We start from the raw sequence: 19976 nt of genomic DNA, 5'->3' as shown, positions 1-19976 counted from the left end.
TAGTACTTGCTCTCACATGTCAAGTTACCGGGTACCCAGGTTCTTTAGTTTAGTGCTAGAATCTCCCCACCGAGGTAAAGGGGTTTGTATGACGTCACCTGCTGGTCAGGGCCGAGCCTGGGTGTGCCCACTTGGTGTGTTTGCCAAGGACTCAGCCTTTGTCCTGGGGCCTCCCCTGATGCCTCCCTAGTCCTGCAGGCAACGTGTACTTAGTCTGCTGCCCTGCTCTGGGTTTCCATTTTTTGGATTTTTTTTCTTCTTTTAAAGTTGAGATACGAATTTACACAGAGTAAAATGCACAGATCTTAAGTGTGCAGTTCAGTGTGATGAAAATAATACACATCCATGTAACCAACATGCAATTTGAGATACAGAAGATTTCAGATGCCCAAGAACTGATTTTTCTGTGTGTAGTACACTTGAGCCTTGAACAACACAGGGCTTAGGGATGCCGACCCCCCGATGCAGTTCAAAATCCACATATAACTTCAGTCAGTCCTCTGCATACATGGATTCCTAGCTTTGGGTTGAAAATACAGTTGACCCTTGAACAACATAGGTTTGAACTGTGTGTATCCACTTATATGAAGATTTAAAAAATCTGTGTATATTGAAAACACAGATTTGAAAAGATATATGCACTTGGATGGTCATTGAAGCATTATTTACAGTAGCCAAGATTTGGAAGCAACCTAGGTATCTATCTATAGATAAAAGAATAAAGAGGACGTGGTACGTATATACAATAGAATATTACTTAGCCATAAAAAGAGTGAAATCTTGCCATTTGCGACGATGTGGATGGACCTAGAGAGTATTGTGTTAAGTGAAATAAGTAGGACAGAGAAAGACAAATACCATATGATTTCACTTATATATGGAATCTAAAAAAACAAAACAAATAAACAAAACAAACTCATAAAGAGAACAAACTGATGGTTGCCAAATGGGAGGGGTTGAGCAGATGGGTGAAAAAGGTGAAAGGATTAAGAAGTACAAATTGGAATAGTCACCAGCATGCAAAGTACAGCACAGGGAATATAGTCAATAATAGCGTAATAACTATGGTATCAGATTGGTACTAGACTTATCCGGTGATAACTTCATGAGGTATATAAATGTCTAATCGCTATGTTGTGTACCTGAAACGAATATAATATTGTGTATCAATTATAATTTAAAAGTAAATTTTTAAAAATCCACTGATAGGACCTATGCAGTTCAAACCTGTGCTGTTCGAAGGTCAACTGTACTTTGTTTATATAAATGGTACTCAAGCTTAAAACGTTCACAGAAGTTCAAAGAAGAGTTAAACTTTATTGAAACCTCAGCGCTCAGAGATGGCTCTGAGGTTAGTGGTTTGACAAATATCATGTCCTTCAAGACAGCACTGTGTATAGAACATACACACACGCACACTGTGTGACACACACACACACACACACGCACACTGTGTGACACACACACACCTTCCTGAATAGGCGGCTCCACTTGCACAGGGAAACAGGTAGTAGAGGAATTAGGATTGACAGCTCTGAGTCAACCTAGTCTCCCAGCCCAACCCCACCAATTTTCTAATAATGAGGCCTTGGGCAAATGACTTTCCTCTGAGCCTCAGCTGTGAACAGTGTAATGAGAGGACCTGTGTTTTAGGGGGGAGAAGAGTCAGTAAGGCCCACAGGTGGCTCAGAGCGGTGCTACATAACAGGTGGCAGCTATTGTTTTGATGGTAGCCTTCCATCTTACGGATGTGACATAGGTGTTTGAGTCCTAAATGAAATACCTAGAAGTGACTTCCAGCTACAGCTGTGGTGGACATTCTTACCCACATGGGTCTTCCTGGAGCCAGGATCGCCTCTCAGGGTTTCCAGGGCCCTTCATTGCCCTTGCCTTTTGCCTCTGCCCAGGCTTCCTTACCTAGGTTTCCTGACCTGTCCAAAGGAAGACACGGTCCTTAATGGGATTGGGTGGGCATTGCCCGGGTCGGGGGGGAGCTCCTCCAATACCTGGGACAGTTGTATCCTAGCCATCCTTCATGCCTAATATATGCCCTTGACCTTGCTTCCAGGAGCTGGACATGTCTCCTGGGGACCCCAAATGGCTGGATGTGATTGAGCGCGACCTGCACCGACAGTTCCCTTTCCACGAGATGTTTGTGTCCCGGGGGGGCCACGGGTGAGCAGGCTGGGTGTGGTAGTCTGGTGGTGGCTTTAGGCCCTGTCCCTTAGGAGTGAGAGGAGGTAAAATGAGTTTGGGGGCACCTAGGAGGCCTGGAAGCTGTGGGCCCCAAACTCCTCTTTTAGAGTTTCCCTTCTTTGGTTTGAGTCTGATGGGTCCTCTTAGGTCTCTTCTTACCTCTGGGGCAACTTTCATCATTTATTCCCCAGAGTATTGTATTCATCATTTATTCCCTAGAGCAACAGGTTTTGGTGGAGAGAAAGAGGGTTAGATAGTTGGGTCAGCAGAGGGTATGTAGGAAGGGAGACATACCAGGGGACCAGGACAGATACCTGCAACCACAGCTTCTGGGTGAGGGGCCCGTACTTCCAGCCCCCAACACGTCCTATCTGGCATCCTGTCCTGGCCTTGCCCCCTGCTTTCTCTTTGAGGCTCTGCTCCCACCTGTCAAAGGGGCGGGGAGCTCTCCCTGCCTCCATCCTCTGGTCACTCCATCCGTGTGCCGCAGTGGGAAACTGACCCCTTGGTGACCGCAGTCGGGTCATGCTCCCTCTCCAGAGAAGTACACATTCTGAGATAGGTCTGGTCTAGTGGGGCACAGGTGAGGGAAGTAGGTGACAGAAGCACCTGTCATCCCTGCCACGCTTGGCCTCTCCACAGCCAGCAGGATCTGTTCCGTGTGCTGAAGGCCTACACGCTCTACCGACCTGAGGAGGGCTACTGCCAGGCCCAGGCACCCATTGCTGCTGTCCTGCTCATGCACATGCCCGCTGAGGTACCACCAGGCCCTGGGCGGGCAAGGGGGCGGGTGGGCGAGGAACACCCAGCAGCAAGCCCTTACATCTCTCTCGCCCACAGCAAGCCTTTTGGTGCCTGGTGCAGATCTGTGAGAAGTACCTGCCCGGCTACTACAGTGAGAAACTGGTGAGTGCCTGCTGGGCCCCGCACCCGGCCTGGGACCTCCCCCAGGCTGGAAACCGTTTGCAGCCTCTCCAGTCCTTTCGCTCCACAGGCAGTCCTGCTTTCACTAGAAACCTTCCCAGCCTCCTGTTGCTTTCAGGCTGAAGTCCCCACGCCTGCCAGGGTCAGGTTGCCCAGGCTCCAGCGTCATCAGTTCTGCACTTGCCTCCATCTCAGCCTCCAGCCATCTGGCCATTCGGAAGATCTCCGTTGGAACACCCAGCTCCTCCCTGCCCTGGCCTTGGCCTAGGCTTACACCTCTGCCCCTGTCCTTCCCCTTCTTCTTCTGATAGCTCCTCCTTTCCCTCATCTTTCTGCCCTCAGGGAGCTTCTCTTGACCCTGACAGGTGGAATCTCCGGCATGTGCTCATCCAGTGTTCCTGTTCCTGCCATGTTCTGGGTACTTAGTTCCCCCACCCCCACCCCTACCCCCATTCTTTTTGCTCCTGTGACTCATGTGTGTCCGCCCCTTTTCACTACATGCTCACAAGGACAGGCGGTCTGCTCATCATTGTATCCCAGCGCCCAGCACAAGGCCGGCTGCCTGCCTGGTGCTGGGGGCCAGGGTGTACGTAGTCCCTCCCCTGGCTGCTGCTGGCCCGTGGTCATGGCCTCACTGTCCCCCCAGGAGGCGATCCAGTTGGATGGGGAGATCCTCTTCTCGCTGCTGCAGAAGGTGTCCCCCGTGGCCCACAAGCACCTCAGCTGGCAGAAGATCGACCCGCTGCTCTACATGACGGAGTGGTTCATGTGCGCGTTCACCCGCACCCTGCCCTGGAGTTCCGTGCTGCGCGTCTGGGACATGTTCTTCTGCGAAGGTACCGGGCTGAGCTCGGGGAGCACCTCTGCCCCAAGCCCAGCCCACAGGAGCAACTCCCTAAAGGCTCCCTTGCGCTCCCTCCCCATGCAGGAGTCAAGATCATCTTCCGGGTGGGGTTGGTGCTGCTGAAGCACGCGCTGGGCTCCCCTGAGAAGCTCAAGGCCTGCCAGGGCCAGTACGAGACTATCGAGCGACTGCGGAGCCTCAGCCCCAAGATCACGCAGGAGGCTTTCCTGGTCCAGGAGGTGCGGCCCGCCCCTTCCCCTTAGCACCCGGAGGGATGGGGGGACGTGGGGGCCCTTTGGAGGGGAACCTGGTAACCCTCTGCCCCTGAGCGGGAGTCGCTGGTGCCAGGCCCAGTGCCCAGCAGCCCAGGATGGTGGGGGCAGACCTCATCCCGCTGTGAATAAGGTGCATAGAGAGGCCTAGGTTTGTGGGGCCTTCCCTGTTCTGAACCACTTGGGAATGAGAGGGAGCTGCAACCAGTCACCCCCTCTTCCTGGTAGCACATGCACGGCCTGGGCTTGATTTCCCCTTTTTTCTTTCTTTTGTGGATTTTTGTCTCTCAGGGGCTGTAATTAGGTGACATGTTGATAGGCAAGCAGAGCCATGCGTCACGGACAGCTTGCTCCTCTGAGGCAGTGGGTCTCAGGGCCTGTACTCGGCTCTGGTCTTACGACCACCTCAGGGACCAGACCGTCATTCAACCTTTAGTAGCAGGACTGGGGAGCCTGAGGCAGAGCAGGGGCCCTGGCTGGGAGGCCGAGGGGGAGGTTCTTCCTTATGCCCACCTGTCTGTCGTCGCCCCCACAGGTGATAGAGCTGCCAGTGACAGAGCGCCAGATTGAGCGTGAGCACCTCATCCAGCTGCGGCGCTGGCAGGAGGCCCGGGGTGAGCTGCAGTGCCGCTCCCCGCCCAGGCTGCATGGCGCTAAGGCCATCCTGGAGGCAGAGCCAGGCCCCCGGCCCACCCTGCAACCTTCACCGTCCATTCGCCTGCCCCCGGATGCCCCCCTCCCTGGCTCCAAAGGCAAACCCAAGCCACCCAAGGAGATCCAGGAGGAGCAGCAGAAGCAGGCGAAGGCGAGTGGGCAGCTGGACAAAACTCCAACCCCAAGTCAAGCCAAGGTGGTACCTGCTGCGGGAGATGCATATCCCCCACAGAATGTGCCCCCAAAGGACCCAGCCCCCCAGGACCCAGCCCCCCAGGACTCAGCCCACCACCACTCCCAGGAGAGCCTGACATCCCAGGAGAGTGAGGACACCTACTTGTAACCCCGGCAGCTCAGGCCTCCAGGGCGGGGTCTCAACACACACATGGTTCACGGACTGACATTCCAGGGCCTGCCTACCCTCAGGAGGCCCTCGGGGGGCCCGGCTGCCTGGCCACTGGGCGTAGAGTCTGGCGGGCCCAGCACAGATTCTGCCTGAGCCTCCTTATTTATTATCTCCAGAATGGAGCTTGGGCCGGCCCCGCAGGGGCAGGCAGAAGTGAGGGCCTCACTCAGGCCCCTCCTCCTGGGGGGTTGCTCCCCAGGGCTAGGGCACTGACATGCGGGGAGAGGGTGGGGTAAAGGGTGGGGTGCTCTGTGTAAATAGGAACATGGTTTTGTACAGAAATAAACAGGCTTGTGTAGAGAGCTGGTGTGCAGCTAGGAACTGGGAAGGGAGTGCCACCCCGGGTGCTTGGCATTTCTTCTCCAGGCCCTACAGAGCCCCCATCCTGGCCCCAGCCCAGCACCAGAGCCTCTCTGAGAAGTATCCTTGCCAGGGGGGATGTCAAGTCCAGGGCCAGCCCCTGTTCCTGACCCCCATTTCCCCTCACTCCATCCCTCTGCCCCATGCCCACCATCTGCCATGGGTGAGGGTCACCAGGGCCGGAGTCCAGTGCTGGGGCAAAGCAGGGTCTGTGCCAGAGGCAGCCTTGATCCCACTCGTCACTGACGGGGAGGGGCTCTTTAAGGGTCTTCCTCCTCAAGGCCACTTTGGACCCCAGTAAGGTTCTGAGTGTTCATTCTGGGTTGGGTGCTGGTGCCAGGGTGGGGAGACCATGAATGCTCTCACATGTTCAGCCCAGGAGGAGAAGCGTGAGGGGAGAAGTCCAGGTCTTTGATAGAAGGCCGCCTGTCATTTACTGAGCACTTAACGTGCCACACGGGACTGGTTGTGTCACCAGCTGATTGGGTACGCTCTGTTATTATCCCCATTTGACAGATGAAAAAACAGAGGTGCTGAGTGGGAAAGGTGAAGCTGGTGCAAATTTGCACCCAGAGCCCGTCAGCTACCTCTCCCGACCAGGGTGCCAGGTGAACTGACTGTCATTGAGGGTCCAGGCAGGCGCTATGGTCACAACCTGATGACTGGCGAGGGTACGGACAGAGTGTCCCTGGGAGAGGACCCCTCCCTTCTGCTGAGGAAGCAGCTTTTCCAGTCAAACAATAGCGGCTGTTCCTGGCAGGCCACCAAGCTGGGCTGTGCCATGGGGGGAGGGACAGGAGAGGGAGGAGTGAAGTCTCCCTAGGAATTTTCAGGCATCCCAAAGGCTTCGGCCTGGACAACTTGTCCTCGTACAGCTGGGGATACTGAGGCCTGAGGAGGTCAAAGGTCACATAAGCCTGTCCAGGCCATCCACTTCCTACCTCCCAGCCTCCTGTGGTTTCCCATCCCAACTGTATCATCGGTAATTGAGGGGCTCAGCCTTTGACGGTCCCCTCCCCCTGATCCTCCAGGGGACAGGCCAGGATGTGGCAGCTGCACAGTGTTCCACATGAACCCTCTTTGCCGGAGTCCAGTGGGGGAAGGCACTGCCCTGTATCCACCCAACTGCAGTGGAAGCTCCTAAGCAGGCAGGAGGCCTGTGCAGGCCTGCTGTAACCTGCTCCGTACAAAGCCGCACAGCTGAAGGCTGAGGATGTGTTGCCCAGACAAGTGTCCCCCAGAGCATGCTCGGTCTTGCTGCAGGGGCAGCCGAGCTGTGCGGGTGGCTGCTCAGCCTTGGGGTCCTGGACCTGAGGAGGCCTGAGCAGAACCCAGTCCCCACGTTGAAACGAGCCCTAGTTGGTCCTAACAAGCCTCAGAGCTGGGGCATCTGCCAGCGCCGGGGGCCTCCTTGGCCATGAAGCAGGTTTCGATGCGCTCAGGCCGACTGGGTTCTACTAATGGCTGCAGGCTTTGGGAGGCCTCAGAGGGCTCAGTTCTCAGGTCTGAGATCTGAGTACCCCGAAGTCTGGGCCGTGGGCATTGCCGGCCCAAGCACTTAGTTTTGAGGGGCCGCCTTAGGCCTGACCACCGTCAGCGCCCTACCCAACGGCATGTTGCTCAGACGGAGGTGTTTGGGGCCCTTCCTGTCTCTGTGACCCTAGTGGGGAGTCTTCTATGAGAGGAAGGAGAAAGGCGCCCGGATACTTTACTGGAAGAGAATCACAGGGCTGCCGGGCTGCAGAGCGGACCCCCACCCCTCCATGCCCCAGCGGTTTAGGGGCAACACTCTGGTCCCAGCTGAGCCCTGGTCGACCTCATGGCCCTTCCAAAGCCTCAACGACCTCAATCATAAGGCCCACACGGGGGCCCAAAGGACAAAATCAACCCCACATTTCACGCAAGCCTCCCATCCCAGCCTGGACCGGGGGAATGAGCGGAGCCCGGAGAGGGGGCGCGGCCCGGCCGGGGTCTGGAGGACTCGACGGGGGTGGGGTCAGCTGGTGATTCCCTAACCCAACGTTAAAGGGGCGGAGTCATCCGGGGCGGGGCTCGGTGGACTGGAGGAGCTGGGTGAGGCTCTGGCGTTGGAAGGAGGCGTGGCCACCGCGGATAGGCCGCGCGTCCCTCAGGGCGTGGCCGTCAGGGAGCCGGACGCGGCGAGGGGCTGGGCGGCTTCGGCGCGGAGCGGCGGCGTGGAAGCGGCAGCGGAGCGGCTCCTTTAAGCCTCCGGCGCCGCCTCCCCCGCCCCGCCCCCGGCGCGGCCTTGGTCTGGTTGGCGGCGGGGTCTGGTCCGCGCCGACCGCGATGGAGCTGCACATCCTAGAGCACCGGGTGCGGGTGCTGAGCCTCGCCCGCCCCGGTCTTTGGCTGTACACGCACCCGCTTATCAAGCTGCTATTCCTGCCCCGCCGAAGCCGGTGCGCGCCCGGGTTCCGGGGCACAGACTGGGGTGGGCTCCACTGTCGCTTCGGTACGGGGTCGGGAGATTATAGAGTCGCCACGAGGCGAGCTGGGGCAAGCGGGAGCGGGCGGGGAGGGCTCTTCCACCCCACCCCCCGGCCGCCATCCGGCCTGCGCTTACGCTCCGTGGGACCGCCGCCTATCCGGGGCCAGTTAAGGCGCAAACAGCCGGGGGTGTGCAATGCTTAATTTCGAGTGGTGTCAAATGGGGGGTATTCCTTCCTGGCGACTGCGAAGACTTTCTTCCAGACGCCCATCGGGTCAGAAGGGCCGGTCTAGGGGACCCAAGGTCCGACGCCCCGGGGCTATCGCTGCGGGTGAGCCTCTCCTCCCTCCTGGAATGGAGGGGAGGGGGGCTCCTGCGAAGTTCAGGAGGCGGAAAACAGTTCGCTATTCAGAAGTTGGGGCCCACACCCCACTGCCATTGGGAGAAAATTGAGGCTTGAGGGGGCTGGGAGGAGCCCGGCGTGGGTCTTTAGGGGCGGATGGAGCGAAGTCTACCTGCCCCCTCTGCCCAAACCAGACTGAAGATTCCCCCCACCCCCCAACCAGGTGCAAGTTCTTCAGTTTGACGGAGACTCCCGAGGATTACACGCTCATGGTGGACGAGGAGGGCTTCAAAGGTGGGGGCTGGGCTAGGGAGGGATGTCGCGCTCTTCTTTTTGGGGGATTCTCACCAGATGCTGGGGTCCAGTGTCCCAGGAGCTGAAGCCTCGAAGGCAGATTGATCTGGGTTCTTACCTGACTCCGCTAATCACTGGCTGTGTGCCCTTGAGCAAGTCACTTCCCCTCTCTGAGCTGTTGTTTCCTCTTATGTAAAATGGGTTCTGATTTAATAGGGTCCCATAAGAGCTTTATAAATGGGCTGTGTGTGAGGGCCACTTAGCAGCTCCGGACCAGCAGCAGGCCCTCAGTTATGCTTGTTGGCAAGAATCAGGGGTTCCTGTGGCTGTTATACCTCCCTGGCCATTATTTCCCCCTGGACTTCCCTCCCTGGTACTGGTCATTCCCTCCGGGGCTGGTCTGGGAACTCCAGGAGTCTTAGGGTTGGGGAAGGAATGCAGGAGCAGGCAGCCAGCCCAGGGCAGGGTCCTGAGGGGCTTATGTTTGAACAATTAGCAGCCTCCTTGGCCCAGGCCCCCTGTTCTGGACTGGACGCCAACCTGGGCTTTCTGGCCCCCCGGAGCTGACATCTGGCTCCCACTCCTTCCAACCTGACCCATCTTCACAGGCCTGGAGTCTCAGGCCAGCCACCTGTGGCTTGGTTCATCACCCACTGCACTGCTTCAGGCCTTAGTTTCCCCGTTTGCACTGCAGCCAAGTTTGGTTTAGTTAAGGGGGAAGGGCATCCCCCAGCCAATCCATTCTGCTGGCGCCCCCTCGTGGTGTCACGTGGTATAAAGCTTCTGTTAACCCACCGAACACTGCGATGAGGTACATACAGTCATTCATTTTACAATGCGAACAAACTGAGACTAAATCATTTGCACCAGGTCAACAGCAAGTAAAAGGTGAGGCTGGGATTTGAACTCTGGTCTGTCTGAATCTGGAGCTCAGATCTCAACTGGAAGGTTTCAATCCCTGGCAGGACAGAACCTGGAGCACATCTCAGTCCTTGCATATATGCAGGTGTCGAGAGCAGAACTTGTAGAAGGGAGATAACCCCAGTCTCCAGACCTGACCTTACCTTGGTAGAGCACTTCAAGGCTCAGGTAGGGAAACGGGCAGGGGCCAGCCCTGCGGGCTTTGACTGGTCATGTGCCCTGTGCCCACAGAGCTGCCCGCATCCGAGTTCCTGCAAGTGGCTGAGGCCACATGGCTGGTGATGAACGTATCATCCCACAGCGGCACAGCAGTGCAAGCTGCTGGGGTCACCAAGATCGCCCGCTCCGTCATTGCACCGCTGGCCGAGCACCACGTGTCTGTGCTGATGCTGTCCACTTATCAGACGGACTTCATCCTGGTGAGTTTCCCACAGGGGCTGGTGTCAGGCAGGGTGGACATGGGTGCCTGGGGACTCATGTGATCTGCCATCTCCCTGCGGCCCAGGTGCGGGAGCAGGACCTGTCCGTGGTGATTCACACGCTGGCCCAGGAGTTCGACATTTATCGAGAGGTGGGCGGGGAGCCTGTGCCTGTTGCCAGGGATGATTCCAGCAATGGCTTTCCCCGAGCTCAGCATGGTGAGGGTGCCCTCTGACACCAAGACCTGGGTGGGGAGTGGGGGCTCCTGTTCTCACTGGGGCCCTTTGCTTGTGTGGGTGAGTCTGTGTGTAGGGGGGAGACTAGCTGACAATGACTGCTTCACAAGACAGGGAGGTGAGGCTGGGAAAATCAAGGCAGGTTCCTGTAGAGGACTGTACACCCAGCCCAGGCCCCTCCCTGGCCAGCCACCAGGGGGCACCCCAGCCCATAGTCCTTCTTTCACCCTCCACCTCCGGATTCCTCCCTAGCAGGGCCCAGCCCCACGGTGCATCCCATTCAGAGCCCGCAAAACCGTTTTTGTGTCCTTACGCTGGACCCTGAGACGCTACCAGCCATTGCCACCACCCTTATCGATGTCCTCTTCTACTCCCACAGGTGGGCCTCATTTGTACTTAGTCTCGTCCTCACGTTATTGTTCCCTATGGTCTGTCCCACCACCAACCAACCTGTCCCTTGGTCCTGCATTTCTGTGCCCTGTTCTGTGTCCTGGGTTCCCAGCAGCCTGAGATGCCCACATGCCCTTCACTGATGTTCAGGAAAAGTCCCAGTGCTGCAGCTGGAGCCCTCTCCTGGAGTGTAGGCAAAGCCCTCTCCTGGAGTGTAGGCAAGCGGTGACCTGGTCAGGCCCCCTGGCCCTGGGGTCCTGCATCTTTAGCACAGGCAGCATTCATCATCCTTCTCCCCCATCCCTACCCAGTGCCATCAGGAAATCAGGGCCCTCAGACAGGGAAGGAAAGTGGCCCAGAGACGGGAGGCCTGCGCTGCTGCTCCCTGGCTGGGAGGAGATGGAGTGGGCTGGGTGCCTGCAGAGTACGTGAGCCTCCTGTCCCTCCCCAGTGCCCCCAAAGAGGCAGGCCCTGGCGATCCTGGACCCAGCTCCATCACGTTCTTTGCCTTCTCCCTGATTGAGGGCTACATCTCCATCGTCATGGATGCCGAGACGCAGAAAAAGTATGTGACCCCTGACCCAAGGTGGGCCACAGACCCTAAGCCAGGCCCAGGGAGGAAGGAGGTGAAGCGTCAGACTCTGAGGTCACCAGGGCCCCCTGCCTCCCGCAGGTTCCCCAGTGACCTCCTGCTGACCAGCTCCTCAGGAGAGCTGTGGAGGATGGTGCGCATTGGAGGACAGCCACTGGGTTTTGGTGAGAGCCGCTTCCTGTGTGTTGGGGGCTTGGGAAGGACCTGTGGGGCGACCAGGGTGATCCACATGGCTCCCTCCTCTACCTGTAGATGAATGTGGGATCGTGGCGCAGATCGCGGGTCCCCTGGCTGCGGCCGACATTTCTGCCTACTACATCAGCACCTTCAACTTTGACCACGCCCTGGTGAGCACCATGGGCTGTGGTGGGGGATCCTGGAGGGACACTGAGGCCAGAAGGATGGGGGCAGGAAGTCGGGACAGCCCTGACCCCTCCCCCCCCACCTGTCTACAGGTGCCTGAGGACGGAATCGGCAGTGTCATCGAGGTTCTCCAACGACGGCAGGAGGGCCTGGGCTTATGAGGCCTAAGGGGAACAGCGGCCTCTGCGCTCCCCCTCATCTCCAGGCTTCCAGAGACTTCTCTAAGCGATTTCCTCAAGCTCTGGGATGAGCCCACTTCCGTCTCCTTCCTCCTGCATTTGTGCAGGGGGACCCTGCAGAAGGAGGGGCCTTCTGCTCTCTGTATATAAGCTGCGTGCAGGCACCGGCTCTCACGTGGACACACGTGTCTGCCCACACGGGAACACGGTGCTCAGGGCTTCCACTAGGAAGCCCTCAACCCATCACTCCCTGGCAGCCTCGGCATTTGCACATTCCCTGCCTGAGGCCCAAGCCATCTCCCCTTAGTGCCCTGGGAGAGCTGCTCCCTAATCTCCGTTCTGCCTCTGGCTGGGTTGCCTTCCCCTGCCAGGTGAGTTCTGACAGTGCCTCCCCCTCCCGGGGCCTTGAAGAAAAGTATTTTTACGTGTCTCTCTCTCTCTCTCTCTTTCTCTCAACTTGTTAATAAAGGGCTTGTAGTGACCAGGCTGGGCTGTGGTCTTTGGGTGTTGTCTGAAGCTAGGCCCCTCTGCCTGAGGTCCTGGTCTCCCCGTGTAGCTGGCTCAGACCAGGCTCACCTCACCTCACTCAGTTCTCATCTCAAGAGGGGTAAGTGAGCCATCACCATTTTCCAGATGAGAAACCAAAGCTTTGAGAGGTGAGGTAACTTAGCCGTCCAGAGCCTTGGCTCTGAACTCTGGGCTCTTTCTTCATTCCTTGCGGCTTCTGGCATAGTCCAGAAAGTTTTGAACATGAGCAGACTCCCAGAACCTCCTGCTTGGGGATCCCCCAGCTTTTCCTGCCACCTTAGATATGGCTGACCTGTTGCAAAACTCCCTCAAGGAGGGCCCAGGAGCACCTTTCTTCTAGGCTGTTGCCTGCTTTCTTTTGGACCAAGCCTGAGTCTGGCTGTCCTTCACAGGAGTCCTTGCTGGCCAAGAGATCGCTCAGTTCTTGCACCAGGGCTCTCCTAAGCAGTGGTGGGAGGGGGCCAGCCACAGTAGGTACCTGGGAGTCCACACACTGGGCTTCCCCTGGCCAGGAGGATAGGACAGGGCCTGGAGGCCACCTGGAGCCCATTCTGCTCTCAGTGGCTACATGCCTGGGCCAGAGGCTCAGTCAGCACATCTGGGCCCAGGTTTCCCGTCACGGAGGGGCCACCTCCTTACTCTGAGGCTGGGATTCCACTGTGGCCCGATGGGCCCCACAGATGCGCCGGGTCGGTTATCAGGTGCCTTCAGCCCAGGCCCGCCCACACTCAGGAAGGGCAAAAGGGTGTGACTTCGGTGTACTCAGCATGCTGTGGCTCCTCAGAAAAGTCAGAACGAGGGCCAGGCCTCTGGCAGGGCGCCCGCCCTGCCCCTGGACCTGGGGCCTGCAGATCAGAGGAGCTGAGTGCATCCTGGCTCGGTGAGTGAGTAGTTGGGGACCCTGGGCCAGAACCTTCCCCTTGGCCTCAGTTTCCCCATGTGCATGGAAACCTAGGAGGTCCTTCAAGGCGCTATGCCCCTTGGTCCTGGGAGGGGATCTTTCTTTACAGTTTGTCTTTCATGGGGTGTGGGGGGTTCTGGTTATTCCTATAGGGCCTGCCCTGGACCCTGACTCAAGGGATAGCCTGGGCTGAGGCGGGGGCTTTAGAACCGGAAATTTTGGGACTATCTGGCCTACAGCTAGAGAACTGGTCACACATCCAGCTCTGAGGGTTTGTCCATCTGTCTGTCTCCAAGTCTCTACCTGATTTGGGTATTTTTGTCATGGCTTTCCAAGGGCATTAGACCTCTCCTGGTCCCTCAAACCAGATCTTAACCCAGCATCGATTAGTTCTTGGGGCTGCCCATGGGACCAGTCAGGGAAAGGGGGCCACAGGCATGCCTAGTGGGCTGGTCTCACTGGGACCCAGGCCTAGAGGTCAGTGTTCCCTTGTGTGTCTGCCACGTGAGTGTGTCTGTGGAGGGGTTTTAGCTCCCAGAGTATCCATGGGAGTCACTGGGCCAGCTCTCGGCCTTCAGTAGGTTACAAAAAGGGACAAGTGCTTTGGCAGCGCCAGGGAGACTGAGACCCACTAGAGTCAGGGGAATAGGGTTTGGGAGGTGCCTGGGGACACTCAGCTAAGAAGGGGTGCCTTCTAGGGCTGTGACCCGGGGCCTCACCTGTGCCTGAAGCTCTCTGCATGCCATCAGCAGACAGGCCTTGAGCTGTTCCAGGCTGAGGTTGGGACTTGTGGAACCACCTCATCCCCCCCAGGTCCCCGGAGGGTCCTAGGGCGAATGAAGGCAGTCTGTCAGCTCAGGCCTGGAGCTGGGCTCAGCTTGGGTCCCTCAGAAGCAGGGTTGGGGGACTCCTCGGCGTGCAGCCTGTGTCCTTGTCGTCCCAGCCCTGGGAGCCCCAGTTCACCTGTCCACATCAGCACAGCCCCTCCTAAGGGCGAGGGTCCAGGCCCCAGACCTGAGAGCTCATCCTCATAAAGCCGGCAGCCTGGGCCTGGGAGGGCCCAGCCCACAGCTCCACAGGGCATGGGAAGGTGCTCTCGGCCCTAAGACCGCCAGCCTGGTGTCCACCATCTGCTGGGAGGATGTGGACCTGGGTGGCGGACTCGGGTGGGTGGAGACGGGAGATGAGGAAACCTCAGGCGGGAAGAGTCAGCTGTGCATTTCCACCCTTATTTTCATGCCCATACAGAGGAAGTGACCTCTTAAGTCCTCCTCGAAGACATTAAAGCAGAAATTCAGGGTTTAAAGTCATCACCCCCTCCCTGTGCCAGGCAGGGCCATGCTGGCTGATTGCTCCAAAGCTGGCTTCTTGGTCCTATGTAGAGAGAAGAATAAACGGCACACTTTCTCCATGTTCCACCAGGCCCCAGGATCCCACTGGGTGGGAAGGGACTAGGCAGGAGCCAGGAAGGGGAGCCTAGTCTGTGGCCAGCTGACTTGAGCATGGGGAAGCTGCTTCCCCCATCGCTGTGTGGGAGAGGGGGAAGGGTGCCCCGTTAATTTATGTATTCAACACACGCTCTTTATCCCCCTTTACACGGGGAAATGAAGCACAGAGAGCTAAAGTGACTTGCCCAAGGTCACACAGCTGGGCATGGCAGTATCGGAATTCAAAAAGAAGGTTCACCGTGCCCACAGGAGCCTGGGAAGGTTCCCTGGGGGAAGGGACACTTTAGCTGAACCCTGAGGGATGGAATGATTTTGCAAGATCCCTTGCAATCCCAGCTGTCTGCGTTGGTGGCTGGTGTCTGCTGCCGGTGGCAACGAGTGCGTGGGCAGGCACGCGAGGCCTGGCCCTGGCTCCTCCCTGACCCTGGGCCAGGCCGGATGGATGTATTGGGCAATGGCCGCGGTTTGTGTCTCACTTTCCCAGGCGGACCCTCGTGCTGGGGTTTCTGAGCCAAGGCTGCCTCATATGGGGCTTCCCAGAGCTTCCTTCCAGGGGGTTGGCCATGGCTCCAAGTGGATGGGGGAGCCGCGTGGGTGTCCGTGTGCTCCTTGGGCATGTATATGCAGGACTATATTTGCAGTCAGTGCTGGCCATGTGCATCTGGACAAAGGAGTCTTTCGGCGGAAAGCGTGTGTGCTTGTATCTGTGGAGGTCTGTGTGTCTGTGACTGTACATGCAGCCCATTGCGTATGAGTGTCCGCTGTGTGTGTGGTTCCATCTCTGCCCGTGTCCTGTGTTGCTGGAGTGTGCATGTATGCCTGCGTGTGCACACGTGAGCCTGTGTACTTCGTGTTTCTGTGTGTTTCTGACTGCAGCGAGGGGACTTTTTTATGTCCGTGTGTACACACAGGTGCCATGTCCACACACGTGCCCATATGTACCCGCTTGTTCACTTGCCTTCCCTGGACCCATATCCCCTCAGGCCTCCCTGCCTCTCCCTGATCTCTGAAGGCCCAGCTCCCTGTAGTCACCAGGGGAGTGGAAGGCTGTTCTGTGTGTCCCCCCCACCGCCATCCACGTTCTGCCCTCGCCCCTGGCTGCCTCAGCCTCATCCTCCCTGGTCTCCCCACTACCTCACCTCCCACTCCATCTCTGTCTGCAGCCCAGAGCAAGCCTGGCCCTGTTTTCTGCCCCACTGCACAAGCCCCTTGGCCTTGGCCCTCCACCGTGACACCCACACTTCCAACGTCCCTGATTCAGCCCATGGTTGTCCACCTGTGTTGCTGCCTCAGACTTCCTGCTGGTCTCCCTGCCTTGGTCTCCCCCTCATCTGGCTATACAAGCACATTTTCCCCAGCACCACCCTAGCGTGTCCCGTCATTCCCTGGTCTTCAGCCTTCGGCAGCTCCCTCCTCAGGAAGTCTGGCTTTGAGACCTTCCAGCCTGCACCAGGTCTCCTGGCTGCCCTGCCATTCGGTGCCTCACCCTAGACTTTTTCTCTCCCAAAGCCGGAAACCTCCCCTCCCAGAAGCTGCATGCCCTGGCCTTTCAGTTGAGGTGAGTCTTTTCTAAGTGGACAAATGAGGCCTGGCACAGGTGCTAACCAGGCAGTAACACAGGAGAGGCGGTGGGAGGCGCTCTGACGCTCCTCCCCCTGTGCAGCCAACTGTCTGCTTTCCAGCCCCTTGGTTTTCCTGAGGTTGCTGTGTTAAGCTCAGCCTTGTTTTAAACACAGGTTTTCAATTGATGTGTAATTCACACAATATGAAATTAACCGTTTTAAAGTGAATAACTCAGTAGCATTTAGTACATTCACAAAATTGTACAACCTTCACTTCTATTTAGTTCCAAGACATGTGTATCACCTCAAAAGGAAACCCCGTACCCATTTGCTATCGTGCCCCATTCCCCCTCCCCTCGGCCCCTGGCAACCGATCTGCATTCCGTCTCTCTGGAGTTCCCTGTTCATGACATTTCACATAAATGGACTTGTATAATATGTGACTTTTGGCTTCTAGAGTCTTTCACTCAGCATAATGTTTTTAAGGTACATCGAGGTGGTATCATACGGCAGCACTTCATTCTTTTTTATGGCTGAGTAATGTTCCTTTGTGTGAACATACCACATTTTTTAACCATTATCTATTGATGGACATTTGACTTATTCTTACCTTTTGGATATTAAAATCTGCCTTCTTGACTGTGGAGGTGCACAGCATTTTTGTTTAATGCCATGTTGTCTTCTTCTCCTCCTTACATACCTGATCTGTGGACATGGTGCCCTTTACCCCATGAATGGCCACCAACAGGCCCTTGGACAGAGCAAGCTTTGAAGGCCTTTTCTCCCCTTGGAGCTGCAGGATTTGTTTCTTTTTTGTTTAAGATCAAGATAAACGCCCAGAGTGTCCTTGATGTCTCCCCAAGAACAAGAGTGAGAAGAAGGCAGGTCTTCCTGGCACCTGCCCCAGGTCTAGTCAGTATTCCTGCAAGTGAGTCCCACCTCTGTGTCCTGGGCTTCCCTTTGGGACCAGGGCTGTCATTTGTAGACAGCCCCACGGGGACGCTGGCCAGTTCCCCCATCTGTCTCCAGTTGCTGTCTCTGTTGAGCAGTTTCTGAGCTTTTGCTTCACTTACTGTGCTGGTGCAGCTGGCACCAAGAGAATGCTCCGAGCCAATCCCACTTCCTCCCTCCATGCCCTCTACCCCTCCTGCCCCCATCCTCATGCTTGTGGCTAGACTAAGGACTCCCCCTGCAAGTGCCAGGAAACCAGCTCAACCAGCAGAAAAGACTGCCATCATGTCCTGTGTAGCTGGGACACGCTCTGTGGTTGGTCTGGGCTTCAAGCAGGGACCAGGGGCTCAGAGAAATCACTCAGCCTCCCTGAGGGTGCTGGCCACGTTCTCACCTGCTTGGCAGGACCCCACCCCAGCTCTATGGGGTTGAGGAAGATGGCTTTCCACAGTGTAAGGTCAGGAACATCCTGGCTCAGAAACCCCACCCACAAGAGGGAGGCACGTCTCTTGGGTCTGACACTAGTCCTGGGAAGGATTCAGGATGCAGGTGTATTGTTAGACCCAGGAATACCACCAAGGCTCAGGCTGGGTGGGATCCTCTCCTGTGGCCAGAAATGGGCAGGCTGACCAATGGGTCTTCCAGGCCCCTTCCAGGCTGGATATTGGTGTGTGTGTGTGTTTATTCACCCTTTAGAACCCAGATATAAAAAGGCATTTATAATAATTTCACTCACCCATAAGCCTTGTCTTTCTTGCTAGGCATTTTATCTCCTATACCAATACTGGTGCCCGGCATGTACTTAAATATAAGCTGAATGAAGGATTGAAAAGCCACTATGATTTGTCTGGTTTTCAAAATGTAGGATTGTCTCTTCATGTGAAGATTGGTCCCTTTCTATGAGGCTGTTAGGTGCCGCTTATGTGGAATTTGTTGTGAAGTGAGTTCTTTGAAGGAAGCAGGAGGAATGCCTTGCCTTTTTCTTTTTCAGTTCGTTTTCCAGGAAAGTGTTGACATCTGCAGAGTGAAAGAATAGATTTTGAATTTGCTTTAGAAAAATTATCATAAAGGAAAAAGTCAGCATCTTTGACATTGAGGCTTCCCCAAAAAGAGATCATATGCTTCGGTGTATTGTGAGTGATATGATTCTGATTTCCTTGGGGACAGGCGACCAGGAGAGGGCATGCCAAAGACTCCAAGAGAACCTGCTCCCGCCTGGCAGTGAGGTGGACCTACACTTGTAGAGGCCTGGCTGCAGGGGCACTAGATGTGGGATGGGACATGTCTGGACCCTGCACCCTAGAGACCACAGAAGACCTTGGACAGATGGCCACGTCTATACACCCATGCATTCATCTAGTCATTAAGGATTTATTGAGCACCTATTATATTCGGGGCTGGTGCTGTATTCTGGAGAGAGGCAATGGGGAGTCACCGCACAGTACTCACCCTCGAAATTTACAGTCTGGCTGAGGCGACAACCCCACAGTTGTAAAAGTTTACAACACTGAAGAGTGCTACAAAGAGGGGTGCATGGAACTCTGGGGGGGGGTGTCAAGGGAGCAGGGGCAGGCCCAAGCTGGTGTGGAAAAAGGTTAGGGAGGCCTTCCCTGAAGAGGTGAAGCTTGGACTGGACCTTGATGTCCAGGTGGCAGTTGAGTAGGTGGTGTGTTCAGGAAGTGAGGACAGCACGTGCAAAGGTCCTGGGCTGAGCACTTGGCTCCCCTGAGTTGCTGAGGAGCGTCAGGAAGGTGGCAGGCTACAGAGGTGTGAGTGAGGCAGGGGAGATGAACAGGGCTCGGTGGCTGTGGTAACGACTGGCCTTACCTGAAGAACAATGGGAAGCGAGGGGGGCGGGACCAGGCTGTGCTGTACAAGACCCTCCAGAGGGCTAAAATGGCAGCAAAGCTATTTTGCAAGTGGCTCTGTTTCCCCCTCCCTCCTTGCCTTCCTCTCTGGTCCTATGGGGTCCTGTTTGCACGTGGCCTCATGCAGTTATCTCATATATGTAGCAACTTTTTCTCTGCATTCTGCATTCAAAGAAAGCGTTATCTTTCCAGACCTACAGAAATACTGCCAGACCCTCCTCCTTGCCTCTGGCAGCTGCCTCCTAAGGGAGTGTATGTCCCAACTCCTCACTGTGAGAGCCTGTTGTTTTAATTTTGGTTGAGCCTTTGCTCCCTCCCAGCTGTGTGACCTTCCACCAAGTACCCCACCTCTCAGGCCTCAGTTTCCCCACCTGTAGGATGGAGACAACAATTTCTGCCTCATAAGATGGTTGCAAGGATTCAATGAGCTCTCCCATGTGAAATGCTCGAACTGGGCCCAGCGCACAGAGGGCTCCAGAAAGGTGCCAATTATCACCACTGGGTGCGTGCCTGGACACCAAAACATTTTTGACAAGAATGTGATGTTTCAAAATTGGCATTTTTTGTTGCCATCATGACAAAAGTCAGGACTCATTGGACTTCCTGATCCTTGGTGAATGCTTAGGGTTATTTTATTTACAGTGACTTCTCAGTGCTTAGAGCTGCTAAGGGACCCCATGGGGCTTCTGGGGTTATGGGCCCTCTGTAGGCTCTGTGGTCATCTCACCTGTCCTCTCACCTCACAGAGAGGCCCCAGGGCTCAGGGAGGGTGGCCAGGTGGTGGTGAGGAGGTGGGATTCCAGGCTGGTCAGAGAGCAGACAGCAGGGCAGCCCCCTCGTCTCCTGGTCATTCTACCTCAGAGGAGACCCATTGG

General features: G+C 56.3%; 2 protein-coding genes across 4 annotated transcripts in view; both read left to right on the top strand.

The window, feature by feature from the left end:
* Positions 1 to 5597, top strand: part of TBC1D10A (TBC1 domain family member 10A) — a 30422-nt gene extending 24825 nt beyond the window's left edge. Inside the window, exons 4-9 of the mRNA XM_081037666.1 lie at positions 2069 to 2175; positions 2839 to 2953; positions 3037 to 3102; positions 3767 to 3956; positions 4049 to 4203; positions 4772 to 5597. Coding sequence (XP_080893792.1) covers positions 2069 to 2175; positions 2839 to 2953; positions 3037 to 3102; positions 3767 to 3956; positions 4049 to 4203; positions 4772 to 5233 — 1095 coding nt within the window. The 3' untranslated portion in view covers positions 5234 to 5597. The remainder of the gene's footprint in view (positions 1 to 2068; positions 2176 to 2838; positions 2954 to 3036; positions 3103 to 3766; positions 3957 to 4048; positions 4204 to 4771) is intronic.
* Positions 5598 to 7835: 2238 nt separating this feature from the next.
* CASTOR1 (cytosolic arginine sensor for mTORC1 subunit 1) lies at positions 7836 to 12330 on the top strand. 3 transcript variants are annotated; one of them, XM_081037773.1, is made up of 9 exons: positions 7836 to 8129; positions 8672 to 8742; positions 9895 to 10082; positions 10169 to 10301; positions 10575 to 10698; positions 11161 to 11274; positions 11383 to 11465; positions 11554 to 11648; positions 11757 to 12330. In XM_081037773.1, exons 2-9 carry the CDS (start codon positions 8718 to 8720, stop codon positions 11823 to 11825), a joined length of 831 nt encoding a protein of 276 aa, XP_080893899.1. In that variant the 5' UTR covers positions 7836 to 8129; positions 8672 to 8717; the 3' UTR covers positions 11826 to 12330. The 3 variants fall into 3 exon arrangements, with proteins under 3 accessions (XP_080893899.1, XP_080893897.1, XP_080893898.1); XM_081037771.1 differs by having other exon boundaries at positions 7842 to 8076; XM_081037772.1 differs by lacking the exon at positions 11161 to 11274 and having other exon boundaries at positions 7842 to 8076.
* Positions 12331 to 19976: the final 7646 nt, after the last annotated feature.

This window comes from Rhinolophus hipposideros (genome assembly GCF_964194185.1).
Source record: "Rhinolophus hipposideros genome assembly, chromosome: 24".
Classification (NCBI taxonomy): domain Eukaryota; kingdom Metazoa; phylum Chordata; class Mammalia; order Chiroptera; family Rhinolophidae; genus Rhinolophus; species Rhinolophus hipposideros.
Note: the sequence above shows the minus strand (reverse complement) of the source record. Positions and strands in the feature narration are given on the sequence as shown.

What these genes read in the sequence shown, in the direction of transcription:
- CASTOR1 (XM_081037771.1), top strand. Translation starts at nt 7,964, where the DNA reads ATGGAGCTGCACATCCTAGAGCACCGGGTGCGGGTGCTGAGCCTCGCC. An exon ending in GTCCTCTTCTACTCCCACAG is followed by an intron (nt 10,699 to 11,160) that starts GTGGGCCTCATT and finishes GTCCCTCCCCAG; the next exon opens with TGCCCCCAAAGAGGCAGGCC. An exon ending in TCAACTTTGACCACGCCCTG is followed by an intron (nt 11,649 to 11,756) that starts GTGAGCACCATG and finishes ACCTGTCTACAG; the next exon opens with GTGCCTGAGGACGGAATCGG.